Below are 17199 nucleotides of genomic sequence, written 5' to 3' on the forward strand. Positions count from 1 at the left end.
TCGCACTGTAATTTGGGGCTGCAGCTATAATAGGAGCTGGGTTATGTCCTTTCTGTGCCGGGATTTAATGACCATCCACCTGTACACGGTGCTGCCAGAAGCCTGTAATTATCCAAGCCAGTCATTAGCCACGCGTTAAATCGGCCGGCCGAGTTAACAGTATCGCTTAAAGAATTATAATAACACGCCTGCGCCTTTTCGCCCGGTCCCTCCTTCCTGGTCCCCCTTTTGTTTACTGTTGGTGTAATTAGACATCGGCGGACCCCGGAGAGGGCCACGGGAGGGGGGTTAATAACTGCAGTGATGAAAGACAGGAAGAAAGATAAACTTCACATGGTCGTGGACAGCAGTCGCAGTTTTCTTTCAAGTCTTCATGGTAGTTTGGGAGAGGCCTGTGGGGCTTCTCTGTGCGTAGTTCCTGCTCTCCTCAGGAGGAACATTAGCTCGGTGTCCCGCCTTCCTCAGCAAGAGAAACCGCTTTGGAACTGCCATAGTAAAACATTGATTGGTGTTTTGGAAACTTCTAGAAGAAATGAATTTGCTAACTTGCTAACACTAGCTGTGTTGAACCACAGCCGAGGTAGCAACCAGCTAAGCTGTCAACTCTAAACTTGTTGTGGTGGCCACTAAGCACACTTGGAGTTTCTGCATTAACACTGGTTTGTTTTTTGGTAATAGCAACTAAACGGAAAGAATGTATGCTGGAATTGATGCACATTACTATTGGGATCAGTGTATATGACCCATTTTTATCTATTATAACCATTTATCTATGGGACCAATAAAGCAGAAATCAGTGAATCTTCTCTACCAAAAGGTTTGAACACACACAGTCGGTATTTGATTAACAAATTTTACGTGTTAATATACCTTTCTCTGAGCAACAAGTTAATCTTGCTAATAGCCATAGCATTCAGATTTTCAGTCTTTAGGGGGGTGGCTTAGTCTCAAACTAATGACCTTGTGAATAGTAGAATTGAAGTGCATTCCATTTAAATCCATGTCATTTAGAAAGAACTCGGTAGTTGGTGCAGACGTATTAAGTACCAAATTCTGCTTGAATAACTAATGCATTTTCGCCAGTGTAAACCTATATGCATTATGGGCCTATGAAGTCTTGGCTTATTGTGATACAGCGCCCAGGTTTTTTGGGTTAGAGGAGTACGGAAGGCCAGCGGGGTCCAGTCCTCAGTAGTGGCTGTGTGGCAGTAAATTTTACTGGCAGGAAGGGGAGGAAAGGTGCTTTATGCCACGACAAATCTTATTTTTTTGTCTGTTTGTTTTTTTTACACAGTAAATATGGATTTTATCTCTCTTAAGGAGACCCCCAAATGTAAATAGTGATGGGGAGAGACCTGGCTCGTTCCCTGTGTGCCTGTGGTTGTGAGATTAAGTGAAGGTCTAAGTGCGTGTAAGAGTGTACAAGTGTGAGATTCGGCCTATCTGAGCTGCTGGCCAGTTTAGGGGTGGGAAGACCAATGGTTTTCCTTGGAGCCGAATATCATGGATTGTAAACCTACCGTCTGTGACAGATAGGCAGGGGGTCACACCTCGGCTTCGGAGGGGAGACGTGCCCCAGCGGGAGGGTTTAAATGGACCTCTGGGGCCCCAGTTACCAGCGGATTTATCTTTCTAAATATTTATCCTTTTGGAGGCTCACCAGAGTGGCGGGAAATACAAGCTTGGGTTCAGGCTGAGCGGCTGGCTGCGGCCTGGGGGCCAGAGGCAGGACTACGTGTCAGGACGTCCACCGCACTCACGGCAACAGCAGGGGATGAGCACAAAGACAGGGCCTCTCCTGTTTCGGGATTGACTCTTGCCAACCACAGCTCTAACTTTAGCCATTGCGAGCAAAGAGCACTGGTCCTGGACCAGTGGTTTGCAGCACGAAATGCTAACATTGCAGAGTTTTAACAGGAAAGTGCGGGTGTGTGCGGGGCGAGAACGGGAAACACCTGAAAGCCCAAGTGTTTGCTCCATGAACGGGATGACCTCCTCTTACCACACCGCTCGGGGGCTCCTTGTCACTTGGCAAACTATTTTGTTCTTGCCCCTGTGACTGTGAGAAGCTCAGGTCAGGTGACCCGAGCAGAAATTCTTGAAATCCCATTGTTGATTGGGAAGGGCGTGTTCTCTCTGTTCTGACGAGCGCAGCAGTAAAATTATCTGACTCAAGCCTTAATGTCATTATGGTCATGAATTATGGTTCTCATTAGTGCAGAACTTAAGTTACACTGCAATAAAAAAACTGTAAACTGTGTGTGTGTGTGTGTGCACTGGCATTGAAGTACTGACTGGTTATACAGCAGACAGTGAGTGATTACCTCCCAATAGCCAGCTGCCCAAATAAATCAACCTCAGGAAAGTGACAGCGGGTGACTTGTCCCTGTCCCTGCCCTACTCTCAGGCCCCGAGCCAGTATCTCCTGTCTCGTCCAACTCCCAGACTACCTGGCACGCCTTGGCCCGGCCATCGTGAGCCCAAACAGTTTTTCCTTGGGCGGGGGGAGGGCGAACATGCAGAATAACAGGAAGTGATTGCACTGGTCCCACACTGATATCATAGCTTGCGCTACGCTGGTCTCATAGAAAACGTGCAATTGCACACACACATGCACAAAACCAGTGTGTCTGGCGAGCCGGTGGAAAGAACGAGTCACATTTTGACTTCAGAGCTCCACTCCGTGCCAATGATGACCTTTCCCACTGAAACCCATACCTGCCGCTGACACGAGGAGTAGGGCAAGTGGGCGGGGCGGGATGGAGGTAATTAAAACAAACTGGTGGAGACAAGGGGAAAATGAATGTTAGCAATGACACGTCCAACACTCTGAACGTAATGAATTCCAGAAAGTGTAATCTACATCTGGTATGATGATATGTTTAACATGAACATGCTTGAGCTGTGCAACAATTCGGAAACGTAATACACTTGCAAGGAAAATGCTGACGTCTGCGAAATCACTTGCAGGGCAATTATAACAAATTTTCTCCTTTGGCTCTTTAGAGTACAACAGCAGTGACCAGAAGACGGCCTGCAGGAAGCATGAACTGTACGTGAGCTTCAGAGAGTTGGGCTGGCAGGTAAGAACCAGGGTTTGAAACAACACAGGCCCACAGGCATGCAAATTATATTCATTAGTTTTATTTATATATATAAAAAGGCCACCATTACACTGACACTGACATTACTGCAGTGGGCCAATACTAAAAAGAGAAAATCCAATTAAATGCAGGCCCCACCCAGTGACAACTCTAACTTGGCTAATAATGGCATCCACAAGCACGCGTTTGTGGTAAAACGGTGTTCTCTGGAGACTTTGTCTAAAACCGCCACTTCATGCAAAGCTGTGAAACAAAGAACTCCACTTTTCACTGGATGGGAGGAAAATGTTCTGGGGATTGATTGCTTACAATGACTGCCATTTAAAAAAAAAGAAAGAAAAGTTAATCCTGTAAAAGTCAAGCAAGATCGGCCAAAACATTTTCTCCTCGGCTGACTTGCAAGTGGATGGGCTGTTCAGCCTTCAAAAAGGGGTCTGGCACACTGTGATTGTGCTTTCTCAGACAGTCGGGCTAATTAAACGGCACTGACATCTAGAGGTAACGCACACAAACACAGCACAGCGATCACATTCATAAACACTTCGAGGGGCGACAGCGCAGCTCTCTGTGTGAATTCGTTACAGTTTGCCCGCTCTGTCTGCCAGGACTGGATCATTGCTCCAGAGGGCTACGCAGCCAACTACTGTGACGGAGAATGCTCCTTTCCCCTGAACGCCCACATGAACGCCACCAATCACGCCATAGTGCAAACACTGGTAAGACTGCATCTGCAACAGGTTAGGGCTAATATTTAACTGGATGCCATGATAAAGAACCTGACAGCTTTTTATCTGTCAGCGACCCTACAACTTCTTTCTGCAACCTTCCTGGTCTTCATCCATCTAATCCTCTATGGGATATGAACCAGTCAATTTACATTTTACAATGCACAACTATATATATATCTCCAGTATATATCAATGTATTAATGTGCATTGGGCTAGGGTTAGATGCAAAGTGCTTGAATGGGAAAAAAAAATTGTTGTTAAAATTCTGATGCTGCACACGCTACCATGTACCAAAATTACTATTACCATTGGATTAAAGCATAACTATCGATCATTTATCATCAAGAGTTTCTTATTGGTCCATTTTGCACCGTAGCTTAACTAGCAACACCTGGAACACCTTGAAGTAATAGAACAAAAATACTGGATTTGGTTTCAAATTGCTTCTCTTCTTTCAGGTCCACCTCATGAACCCAGAGAACGTCCCCAAGCCCTGCTGTGCACCCACAAAGCTCCACGCCATCTCAGTCCTCTACTTCGATGATAACTCCAACGTCATCCTAAAGAAGTACAAGAATATGGTGGTCCGGGCCTGTGGCTGTCACTGACACCCGTCCCTCCTCCCAAATATTAAAAAAAAGAATTCCTGCCCAACGGCTGCAGCTGAGACTGTGTATCCACAAACCTCACCCTCCACGCCACGGTCGCCTCACCACTGTGGTGAGTGAAGGACTTCCAGTGGACCAGAGAAACGTGCTGCTTCAACACCTCTCCTCCACCCCAGCGGTGTTCGGTTCCCGCAAAAGACCCTTTGGACGTCATGATTCTGTGTCTGGGGGAGAAGAATGGTTGCGTACAATTACGAGAACCCAACAGTGCCTTATCTTGAGGTAGTTAAACTTCAAAAAGCAATTATTACATATTAGTCAAATACATCCTATATTTAATACAGATATTTACTGTCAGACTAACCAAAGCTTGATTTTAAAGTATGAAATCTGGCTGAGAGCTAATGAAACGTCATTCACTACAGAAGGGTATGGCAATTTGGACCTTTTCCTTTCTTCTGTCGCTCATGTATTTTTGCCCTTAAAATATCACTGCTGAACTCAACCTGAACTGAAAACTTCCATATGCCATTTTATCTCTAAATAACAACTAAAAAAAAAAAAATCAACTTATTTTCAGTCCATCAATATTTGCCTTACCCTACCTGCGGTTTCAGACCTTGTGCTGGCTCAAGTGGTTTCAAGCTTCAATGGAACTAAATGGACTGACTGACTCTGAAGGTTCAGGGAAGAAAGCGGTCCTGTTCCCGACTTCACCACAAAGCACACGACAATACCCATAATACACATGGGTTAACTAACACTCCAATCAAAATCACCCACAATCACAAAGCACTGGTTTTTGTCCTTTAGTTTGGTAGTCAGCTTTAAACTACAAAACTACATGCAATATATTGAGTGTCGTTTGCCGGTACATTTGTCTTCAGCAAACTCAAATCTCAAAGTACTAAGATTAAGGTTTAAACAAATGATGATCTCCTTTATGACTTCACAACAACAATTCTGAAAAATACCTCCTGCAGGGTGCTGTTTACATGTCTCTCAACCCCATTTGTGTGTAAATACTTTTTTTGTACATTTTTCAGCTTATTTATTGCACCTCTTTTAGAAAAGCATATGCCATAATGCAGAAAAAGAAATGGACAAAAGAAATACATCTATTTTTGGAAAAGGACACTTTTTATTACAAAACTCATGTTACATTTTTCTTTTCTTGTTACAATTTTCTTTATACAAAATTCATGGGCAGATCATGTACAACCCACTTGCAAGAAAATACTGCTTTCTTTCACTGGAGTCTGCCTTACAACATGTGTTATCCATAAAAAAATTACTGACAATAAGTGGTTTTGTCTTTTGACGCTTTTGTTGTTTTGAGTTCTGACTTTTAAAAGTCTCAGTAAAAGCGTAGAGTAGATGATATTCAGGGACTCAGCCCCCACCACCTTATGCTCCCATCTTGACATCATAATGCAATAATGCAGGGATCTGTTTCAGTGGACCCACAAGCAGATGAAGTAAAAAAAAAAGAATAGGTGGACACAGAATAGTAGCTAGGCTGGGTAGAAAAAGAGAACTGCTCTAAAATCTACAGACCCACAAATGAGTGTAAAGCAGCATCACATCTAACACTATTAATCCTGAAGGAAATGCGATCAAAAGGTAGCTTACATCCATAAATGCTGCATTATTGTGCCTTTTTCACAAATTGGTCTGAGGCAATACCACACCCACAGCTACAAAAACACTGTAGAGCAGCGACTGCATTGAAGATTTACCTAAACAAGAAACATGAAGATGCAAAATGGAATCGAAATGAATAAAGATCAGGGGTCCACTCTGACTGATATTAGGATATGTGTGTTGTCGGCGGAAACCCAATGTACTCTCAGACTTTAACGTTTGAACATTCCACAAAATGAAAATTTTAAAAACCATTTCATATAGAAATGAAAAGTAACAAACCGAGAATGCCAGTGTGAGAACAGGAGGGGAGAGAAAGATGTGGAAAGACAGACGAGCACAGACTCCATTCAAATACAGTGTCCCTGAGAGTTAAGTTTAGTCAGGCCATGATTGGCATAGATCAGCGTACCGTTACCTAAACACTTGACCTCAGTAATCAGTTTTTTTTTTTATATTCATTTTATCTAATGTAACTCTCAACATGATGGAAACATGAAGAACATGTAAAGTAGGTAGGCACTGTGTTGGCCATCCTTGAGTAATCAGTTTTCAATTGTTAGAACATGTTATGCTGGCAGTGTGATTGTAGCTGCATTGCATGTTCAACTCAAACACTTGAGCCAATGTGGAAAAAACAAAAAATCCGTACATTCACATTTCATTCATAAAGAGTGGAAACAAACAAAAAAATAAAAGGCGACTGATTGCCTTCACTTACAAGGCTTTTAACAGAAGGAGAGAATCAGTTCATTAGTACCGATCCTCTCTTCTGAGGGTGGGGCTTGAGGGGTGGTGGTTCTGAAGGGAGAACCTAGACCTGTCTGAGAACCTACAGTTCGTCCCTGGCCTGCTTCATCACAAAGCTGTGCAGGCTCTCCAAGTCCCGCCCTCCATGATGCTCTTCGCCCTGCTGCCCCGCCTGGAAAATGAGCAGAGTAGGATATCCGCGCACCTGCAGAGGTCAAGAATCACTGGGTCAAATGGGTGGAGACAGAGAGAGACAGAGAGAGCGAGCAAGCTGATACATTTTTTTTTTTTTTTTTTTTATGGTCACAGTCATACGGTTTGCCAACTCAAAGGCCACAGTTGAGTGACATTCATTGCATTTCATAACAGAGCTTATATATGGGCCATGCTTAAACGACGCCTTTATGGCTTTACGACCCCTGACAGGGAAACAAAAAAAAAAAAAAAAAAAAAAGTGGTAGCTGCTACAGCTTCCTGCTGACCAGGCTGCAAAAATCCAGATTTAATGGAAAGGAACAGCACAGTGTAAACCTTCACCTCGCATGGAAGAAACACCACTGACCTGTTCTAACCTGTGTTACAGAGCACTGGAGAGAAGGTCAGGGTCATATTGCTGTGCAATAAAGACATACCCCTCTCATTTCCCTGGTTTTCCTAAACTGTTTCCTGATTATTTTATTTTTGTTGTACTGATGAGTGAGAGAATAATGGAATAATTATCAATTTAAAGACTTGATTAATAATCTACCAGCTTTAACATAGAGTAACACAATACAGAATGATATACCGAATCGTCAATACATGGGTCTATTCACATTCTTTTGGACTTTCAGATCCTCCACCTGATTAAATGGACAATGGGCACTCAAAGACAATTAGACATGTCTGCAGATGACCTGCTAGAAAACTACTTACTGGCCGGCATTACAAAATTTAGGACAGGTGAGACTTACAGAAAAGCGGTTGCAGAGTGTCCGCTCCACGGTGCAGTCCACCTTCGCAATCTTCACTTCCATCAGACCAGGAAACTCCTTCTTGGAAAGGTCCTCCCATGTAGGTGCCAGATTCTTACAGTGGCCACACCTATAGGTGTACAAATACAGCAGGGGTTCACTCACACACACACACACACACACACACACACACACAGACACGGACACACACACACACACAGACACAGACACAGACACGGACACACAGACACAGACACGGACACACAGACACAGACACGGACACACAGACACAGACACGGACACGGACACACAGACACAGACACAGACACGGACACACAGACACAGACACGGACACACAGACACAGACACGGACACACAGCTGGTGCTGGAGGAACAGTGCGAGGTTGGACAGTCGAGGAAAACAAAGATCCGATCCCAGGGACTGCTAGAGGATCGGATGCTTCCTGTGTATCTGAGCTCAGGGCCCAGCCAGTCATAGTAGAGTGGGTTCAATTAAACTAAATATATTCCAGGAAATTCCCATGAAATATAATATTTTTTTTCATACTTTATTATGAAAATTGCTTCTCTGCATTTAACCATCACCCTTGGTGAGCAGTGGGCAGCCATGACAGGCGCCCGGGGAGCAGTGTGTGGGGACGGTGCTTTGATCAGTGGCACCTTGGCGGATAAGGATTCGGCAACCTTCTGATTACGGGGCCGCTTCCTTAACCACTAGGGCCAGATATTAGACACACACACATGACCATTTAAGCTTAAGTTTGTATGCTTAACACAACAGTGGATAAGAATTCAGGGGTCTTACCATGGTGCGTAGAACTTCACAAAAGTAATGCCGTTGGCAACAGTCTGGTCAAAGTTGTCCTCTGTCAGAATGACTACTGAGGCCTAAATGGAAGAGAGAATTCAGCCATCAATAACCTGCAATTATATTATCTACACCACTGCGTCCCAATCCAGCACCCTGGCCTCACTCCCAGCCTAATTTTTACTCAACCAGAAGAACCAGACACTGGAGGTGGAACATACATTTTAAGTATTTGGGGGGGAAAGAATTACAATTCTAATAGGTTTTATCCAAAACTATATTTTGTATATAAATGCAGCCATTCACTATTGAAGTGTTTATTATGTTTGAGTCTCAAAATACTGATTGATGTGTGAAGCTAAGCCATTGTCCATTGTACAGCGGTATGTAAATCTCCGAACCACGGCGCACTTCATATCTCGGGGAACGGTTAAAGCTGGATGCCTGACGTCACCCCTGTGTACAGACGGCTGCATCTTAAGCACATTCACATCAGCAGGAGGAAATATCTGGCTGCCCATAATTGCTACTTGATGTTATGTGCTGTGGAGACCTGACTTTACAAGAGGCTGATCGTGGGCTAATCTCATGGCTAAAACATCTGCCCAAACGCTCATTCTCTTCCTTAAATGAGCGCAGAGTCATACCAAGTATGATGGCCGCCCACCCCAAAATTAGGTCTCAAAAGTAGACTTTAACCGCAACACAACTTCATGCTGCCTTCCGGCTTGAAAAGAAATGGCTGACTGGTTTTTCATATATGGTATGACACAAATGCAACATAAATGAATCACAAATGTGCCAGATTTTTTTTATTAAAAAAAAAAAAAAAAAAAAAAAAAAATTATATATATATATAAAAATAAAAAAACACTGCTCAAAAATAAAGGGAACATAAAAATAAGACATCCTAGATCTGAATGAATAAAATATTCTTAAAAAATATTTTGTTCTTTACATAGTTGAATGTGCGGACAACAAAATCACATAAAATCCAAATTGACAACCCATGGAGGTCTGAATTTCGTGTCACACACAAAATTTGTCAAAAAACACACTACAGGCTGATCCAACTTTGATGTAATATCCTTAAAACAAGTCAAAATGATGCTCAGTAGTGTGTGTGGCCTCCACGTGCCTGTGTGACCTCCCTAAAACCTCTGGACATGCTCCTGATGAGGTGGCGACTCCTTGACAGTCTGTGGTGCAAGCGAGACATGATATCCCAGATGTCCTCTATTGGATTCAGGTCTGGGGAACGGGCGGGCCAGGAACTGCTGACACAGTCCAGCAACATGAGGTTTAGCATTGTCTTTCATTAGGAGGAACCCATGGCCAACAGCACCAACATATGGTCTCACAAGGGGTCTGAGGATCTCATCTCAGTATCTAATGGCAGTCTGGCTACCTCTGTTACACATGGAAGCCTTTGCTTCCCCCAAAGAAATGCCACCCCACACCATTACTGACCCACTGCCAAACCGGTCAAGCTGGAGGACGTTGCAGGCAGCAGAACGTTCTACACGGTGTTTCCACACTCCGTCACGTCTGTCACATGTGCTCAGTGTGAACCTGCTTTCATCTGTATAGAGCACTGGGAGCCAGTGGAGAATTTGCCAATCCTGGTGTTCTCAGGCAAACGCCAAACGTGCTGCACGGTGTGGGGGCGCAAGCACAACCCCCACCTGTGCTCCTTCTGTTTCTGTGATTGACTTGGAGTTTAAGTGTGTTGTTTAAGTGTTCCCTTTATTTTTTTGAGCAGTGTATACACCTATATGTAATATATGTACTGAATTTGTACAATGCATTTTGTTGTGTGGCGTAAAGGTTTTCCAAATGGAAAAGCCCACTGTACCTCCTCCTTGGCAGGCTCAGCACTCGGCGGCACCTCGTCAGTCTTCGCGTCGTCCGCGGGAGCCGCAGCCTCCGACGCCGCCTTCAGCTGCCCGTCCACAAAGTCCTTCAGGGAGTCCAGGTCACGCTTGCCTCTGTAATGGTCAACCTGCAAACAGCGGACGGGTCGGTAACATCTCTGGTTGTGTAACAGTGCGGCTGACTTATCCTCACACAAGACAGCCATTCAGAGCTAATGTCAACACAGGAGCGCATTAAAAGGCACTGAGGAGAGCTGTCCCCCCCCCCCCCCCCCCCACCGCCTTCTTTTTCACCTTCTCTCCATCCTTGAAGAACAGGAGGGTGGGGTATCCCCGCACCTGGTTCTCAGAGCAAACCTCATAGTGCTGAGTGCAGTCCACCTGCGCCACAAACAAACAAACAGTCGTGATGATGCATGCTGGTTACACACTCGTATTCTGGGCAGGAAGACCTAAATAGCGCTGCAAAAACTGAAAAACAGTCATTAAAAAAACTAAATTCATACATACCAGGTTTTATTTGAATAGAAATTAGGGATAAATAAATAAAAATACGGTTCGCCACGTATAAATACACAATTTAATAAAAAACATCCCTGTCAGGACATTAATGCTGCACATTTAGAAAGCTTAATAAGATCCAGTCTTATTATATCAGTCATGTTGGATCGTTATACCAGATTTACTTTCTTGCAACAATAATTAGCTTTTACTTTGTGTTTAGAAAATATATATACACATTTGTATACATACACACACACACACACACACGTTTTTATACAAAATGACTCGTCTTTCGTGCCAAACCTATATATTTTTTGGCAAGTTTTTGTATTCATAGATGTAAATATAGTAACAAAAAGACCCTCTTTAAATTCCTTTTTTGGCAGATTTCAAATGTTACCTTGGTACTATTACTGGTTCGTCCAACCAGAAGGCTATAAAAACCACACACATTTTGAGTTTTTTTCTCCAAATAATTGTATATAGCCTCTGTATATATATTTTTTTTCTGCTGCGTGCCCCTAGCATCTTACTTCATTTATTTATTCTATTGTTAATTTTCTGCTTTTGTTATTAATGTCTGTTTAAATTGTTCTCTAAAAATGTAACATATAAATAAATAACTAAATAAATGTCTTGCAACAATAAATGTCTGATCATTGATTTGATAAAGTAGAAGTTGAATACAAGGCTGCTTGATCCACAGCTGCGGTGCATTTCCACAGTTATGGCTAGTTGCCCGTTTTATGTCCTGCTGTGACATTTAAATTGAGCTGTTTTGGTTTTTTTTTTTCCTCATGTAGCTGCTTTGATGAGGTTATTCCAAAACTTTATGTGGCCCCTCTGTAGTCATGCTCAAGCAGACAGGTTTGTGCACTTTGGAGCATTCTCTTGTTCCATGACTCAGCATGGACAGATGACCTGAAACTCTCTAGGAAACTTCAGGGTCTGTTTGTGGAGGGTACGCCCCATCATAATTACCAGCTGCTTTTATCTTAAACATGATGCCACGTGACTTGCAGGCGATGCCTTGCGGCTTCTCATCAATTCATGAATCCTGCTGCCTGTACAAGCCACCAAAATGACATGTTCGTCTCTCGTCTGTACACAGAAGACAGCTTTCACCTCACCCACCTTGCCAATCTTCAGGTCGTCCGAGTGCTCGAATGTTGTCGCCAACTGCTCCCAGGTGGGCGCCATGGCTTTACAGTGTCCGCACCACGGAGCAAAGAACTTCACAAAGTGAGACCCTGCAGCCAGAGACAGCCAACTATAAAGCATCTGGACTTAAACCTTCAGAGAAAACGTTAAAAAAATGATTCAAAACAGTAGACGTTTCCATCTGTATTTTCATTAACATTCCAGAAACCAAACATTTCCCTTTTTCCACATGTTATGTTACAGTCTTATTCCAAAATTGATTAAATTCTTTTTTCCCCTCAGAATTCTACACAACACTCAATGACAACGTGAAAAAAACTTTACTTTTTGGCAAAAAAAAAAAAAAAAAAAAAGCCTATGTTCAATACTTTGTTGTCGCACTTTCACTGCAATTATAGCCTTTTGGAATATGACGCCACACCTATTCTAGGCCAGCTTGGCCCATTCCTCTTTACAGCACCTCTCCAGCTTCATCAGGTTGGATGGGAAGCGTCGGTGCACAGACATTTTAAGATCTATTCAGAATGGTTCAATTGGATTCAAACCTGGGCTTTGGCTGCGTGCTTAGGGTCATTTTTCTGCTGAAAAATGAACTGTAGGCCCTAAGTTCAAGAGCGCTCCGGAGCAAGTTTTCATCCAGGATGTCTCTGTACATTGCTGCAGTCATCTTTCCCTCTATCCTGACTAGTCTCTCAGCTCCCACAGCATGATGCTGCCACCGACTTGCTTCACTGTAGGGATGTATCGGCCTGATGATAAGAGCATGTCAACAGCACATGGGCTGACTAAGGCCCTTCTCCTCCAATTGCTCAGTTTATGTGGCCGGCCAGGGCTGGATGAAGTTTTAAACTTCATCCACTTATGAATGATTGAGGCCACTGTGAATGATTCTCTATGTGATGCACGGGACATTTTGATAACATTTGATAAAGTTACTATATCCCCATAACTAGTGGGCAGAACTATGAACATGTGTGACATGTATGTAGCACTTGTCATGCCTTACTACTGGGCAGTGCAATATAAAGTTAACAAAAGCATTCAAGCAGTTTGAAAACTTGCCATGTGATGCACGGGACACAGAAAACTAGTCTCACTTGTTAAAACCAACTTTCACATTTACATTCTGTAAACTCTACAGTCCCTGACAAAAGTCTTGTTGCTTGTGTACAAATTGACCTCAAATTTTTTTTTTTTTTTTTATTCTGCAGCAGGATGGTGCTCCATCACATACTTCCATCTCCACATCAAAGTTCCTCAAGGCAAAGAAAATAAAGATGCTCCAGGATTGGCCAACCCAGTCAACAGACATGAACAACATTGTTGTTGGAAGCATGGAAGACTAAACCAAAGAATATTAATGAGCTCTGGGAGGCATGCAATTCCTGATGAGTTAATCAATAAATTGTATGAATCCTTGCCAAACCGCATGGATGCAGTCCTTCAAGCTCATGGAAGTCATACAAGATATTACATTTGGAGCTCACTGCACCACTACTTGCTGACATGTTTGCATTTGCAGTAAATTTGTCCAATTTCTGTATAGGCGACAACATTTTGTCTTGCTTAAATTTGACCTTTCTGTCTAGATTAAATGATAAATCTTTTTTCCTTGAAACAAACCCATTCCAATGCATTAATCATCATTTGGTCGGGTTTTAGCTTTTCAAACGAGCTATTTCTAACACAAATTGATTAATTAAAAGTCAGGTTAATAGCGGGTGTTTCTACAAAATAGATAAGCGACAGGACTTTTGTCAGGGACCGTATAAGCATTCAGACACATCTATTGCACCAAATATCCACTCTTCAATAAAACATATCTAAACTGACTTTTGAATATCTGGGTTATGATAATAGTTTGCTTTGAATTTCAGCAGAATTTTTTCTGTAAGCTTCCCCAAATTTGCGCCTGGAGACCATCCTGTCTCTGAGGTCTACAGACAATTCCTTTAACTTCATGCTTGGTTTGTGCCCTGACATTGTGTGGGTAGGCACGTTAATTTCCAAATCAGGTCTAATCAACTGTTTTTGTCCACAGCTAGACTCCAAATAAGCTGCAAAAACATCTCAAGGATGATCGCGGGGAAACAGGAGGCACCTGAACTCAATTTTGAGCTTCATGGCAAAGGCTGTGAATGCTTATGTACACGCGCTTTCTCTGGTTTTTTATTTTTAAGAAATTTGCCAAAACCTCAAGTAAAAATGTTTCATGTTGTCATTTTGGGGTGTTGTGTGCAGAACTTTGAAAAAGAACATTTTGAATGAGGCTATAAAATAACTAAATGTGGAACACGTGATGCCCTGTGAATACCCCTGTGTTTTCCTCTAAGGGATTGTCACTACTTCATTTGTTGTTTGACTTAGATTAATCAAATATTAATGTTGTCTCTACAAGCTTACAAGCTTAAAAATTCACAAAAGACCCTCTCTGTACCTTTGGATATGTGTGACTTGAAGTTGGAGGCTGTGAGTTCATGCATGCCCTGTTTGGGTTCAGGAACTTTTGGGGGTTCAGGCTCACTCTCCGGCTCCTGAAAAACAGAGGTTTAGCAATGAAGAGAGCTGAATGCACATCAGGAAAGATTTTTGAGGCGCTTCAATAACATTGTGGGTGTGACGATGAGATAATTAAGTAAAGCCTTACAGCAGGTTTCTCCTCCAGAGTTTTCAGCATCCAGGTCTCCAATGACTCCAGATCTCTAGAACCCTGGTATTTCACAGGCTCCTGATCAAGCTTGAAAAGCTTGAGTCTATAAATGCAATAAAATGAGCAGGATTTAATATTTACTTATGCTTATGAAAATTTACAGCATGCTGTAATTCCTTAACTGGCTTACACACCAATTTACACGCTATTCATTTGAGGATGTTAACAATCACAATAATTACTAAAATAAGAACTTGAGAAATGGGTAGAACCAAAGGAGAATGCAACTGGTCTAAGAGCTTCTCAAGTGGTCAGAACTAGTGAAAGTGAAGTGATTGTCATTGTGATACACAGCAGCACAGCGACACAATGAAATGTGTCCTCTGCTATTAACCATCGCCCTTGGTGAGCAGTGGGCAGCCACGAGAGCCGCCCGGGGAGCAGTGTGTGGGGATGGCGCTTCAGCACCTCAGTGGCACCTTGGTGGATCAGGATTCGAACCGGCAACATTCGGATTGAGGGGTCGCTTCCTTAACCGCCAAGCCACCACTGCCCCATTTTTTAGCGTTACTGTTTGGGATTGATGATAAAACTAGGAAGTGAAAAGATGAAACTCAACTGAAGATATGCAAATGCATTATTTGTTTCGGTTCACAACAGGAAGTCGTGCGTGCATAATTATAATCTGAAACAACATCTGTGCTTCGAGTGTCGTATTACAGAGCAAATCTGCCATATATTTCAACTCTGCAGGAACATTAACAACGTCCACTCTTGTATGTGAGCAGATTGTTATGTCTAACAATTTCCTCAGAGGCATCTTCATCTCCTTAACACATGTTTAGGAACAGAACGGCGATATATATATAAGGGTGGCGCTGTAAGCACGTACGTAGGATAGCCCCTGATTCCATGTTCGCTGGAACAGAACTTGGTGTCCTTGGTGCAGTCCACTTTCACCACGTACGCCGGTGGCGAGGCCATATTGTTGTATTTGTCTGCCAACTCGTTCCATGTGCTCTGCATTCTCTGGCAGTGACCACACCTGTAGAAGGAAGACAGACAACGTCCCAACAAGAGTATCCCATGGCAAAGGCACTCGGGGTTTCTGTAAGAATCATGTACACTTACACTACAGTCACCAATAAAAACGTGAGATGATTAATGTTCCATGTGGACTACAAGTTCAAATAAAACCTGCCTTCCCTATTTTACCTTGTATTACTCTGCTCATGTTAAATCTGTAGTTACAGGAGGGTCGGGGGGTTTGAACCTGGGTCTTTGGGTCTAACCCACTAGGTCAAACATTTTCTCCCATTTTCTCAATAATGAAACCTCAGATTATAAATTTGATTACCGATTTTAGTATTTAGTTCATTTTTTATTTTTAACAAAACAATACATCAATTTTGACCAATTTTACATTAGTTACTAGGCTGCTAAAATTGCAAGGATGTGCGTTCATCGTGATGAATAGAAATGTTGTGTCGCGCTGCGTAAACGAGCATCGCACCGTAGCTTCTGCGACGCGCCGCACGGTGCCACGTATGCGCGAGCCTCGGACCGGCGAGCGGAACGCTGTAACCACGCGTCGCGCGTTACTCGGGACGCATCGGCGCGGACACACGCATCGCGTTTCGGTCGGCGGCTTTTACCAGGGTGCGAAGAACATGACGAAGTGGGGCGCGGTGTGGATCGCGTCGTTGAACATCTCTACCGTGTACGTGTGCTTCGCGTGTTCGTCTTCCTCCTCCTCCGAGTCACCGGAGACCCCGGCCGCAAAAACCACCGCCGACAGCACAAAGCAAACTAGGGGGGCGCCGAGTGCAGAGGACGCCATGTCTCCGTCTGGCTGGAACCGCCGGTCTCGGGGAATGACGGGATCCGGCGGCGGCTTTAGCCGGAGGGCCTCGCCGCGCAGGCGCGAGTGCAGATCTGCGAGCCGTGCGGATGCGCCTGCAGCTTCCGGCTTGACGCGTGCCGGCCGCGCCGCATGCGTTGGAGATCCGCGGGAAATTCGCGGCGCGCCGCACACCCACCACCACGCCAACGAGCCCGGGCAAGTTTTCGTGAGATCGTCCGATTGGTGAACTGCAGCCGTAAAGCAGGAGATTCCCGCTGCTGCAAAACGCCGGACGCTGCGGGCGGGGGCTGGTAGATGCATCTTCAAACATTTGGAATAGTAGTAGCATACAGAACACATATAGACAACGGTCCATGGTGTCAAATAAAGCTACACTTCGTACAATGAGCACAGTACAATCAAAAAACGGCCCATCACACGCCCAACAAACCTCAGAGGGCAGAATAAAAAATATGGATGTGGGAAAAAGAAACATGACGTGATTGGTCAATGATGAATGGTGATGAAAAACATCAGAATTGAAAATGCAA

At 43.6% G+C, this 17199-nt stretch overlaps 2 protein-coding genes across 2 annotated transcripts in view; one reads left to right on the forward strand and one right to left on the reverse strand.

Moving 5' to 3' along the window:
- bmp6 (bone morphogenetic protein 6) overlaps window positions 1-5935 on the forward strand; it is a 26045-nt gene extending 20110 nt beyond the window's left edge. Inside the window, exons 5-7 of the mRNA XM_028964957.1 lie at window positions 3007-3083; window positions 3710-3820; window positions 4291-5935. Coding sequence (XP_028820790.1) covers window positions 3007-3083; window positions 3710-3820; window positions 4291-4440 — 338 coding nt within the window. The 3' untranslated portion in view covers window positions 4441-5935. The remainder of the gene's footprint in view (window positions 1-3006; window positions 3084-3709; window positions 3821-4290) is intronic.
- Window positions 5558-16736, reverse strand: txndc5 (thioredoxin domain containing 5). The gene is made up of 10 exons (XM_028964958.1): window positions 16461-16736; window positions 15698-15850; window positions 14803-14908; window positions 14593-14689; window positions 12129-12244; window positions 10785-10871; window positions 10472-10618; window positions 8614-8696; window positions 7788-7917; window positions 5558-7039 (listed from the first exon to the last, which is right to left on the reverse strand). The coding sequence occupies exons 1-10, from the start codon at window positions 16643-16645 to the stop codon at window positions 6917-6919; spliced, it is 1227 nt and encodes a 408-aa protein (XP_028820791.1). The 5' UTR covers window positions 16646-16736; the 3' UTR covers window positions 5558-6916.
- Between the last annotated feature and the right edge of the window lie 463 nt (window positions 16737-17199).

This window comes from Denticeps clupeoides, chromosome 2 (assembly GCF_900700375.1).
Source record: "Denticeps clupeoides chromosome 2, fDenClu1.1, whole genome shotgun sequence".
NCBI classification, from domain to species: domain Eukaryota; kingdom Metazoa; phylum Chordata; class Actinopteri; order Clupeiformes; family Denticipitidae; genus Denticeps; species Denticeps clupeoides.

What these genes read in the sequence shown, in the direction of transcription:
- txndc5 (XM_028964958.1), bottom strand. Translation starts at nt 16,645, where the DNA reads ATGGCGTCCTCTGCACTCGGCGCCCCCCTAGTTTGCTTTGTGCTGTCG. An exon ending in GTCATGTTCTTCGCACCCTG is followed by an intron (nt 15,851 to 16,460) that starts GTAAAAGCCGCC and finishes TTCCTTCTACAG; the next exon opens with GTGTGGTCACTGCCAGAGAA. An exon ending in TCTTCAAGGATGGAGAGAAG is followed by an intron (nt 10,619 to 10,784) that starts GTGAAAAAGAAG and finishes CGCTGTTTGCAG; the next exon opens with GTTGACCATTACAGAGGCAA.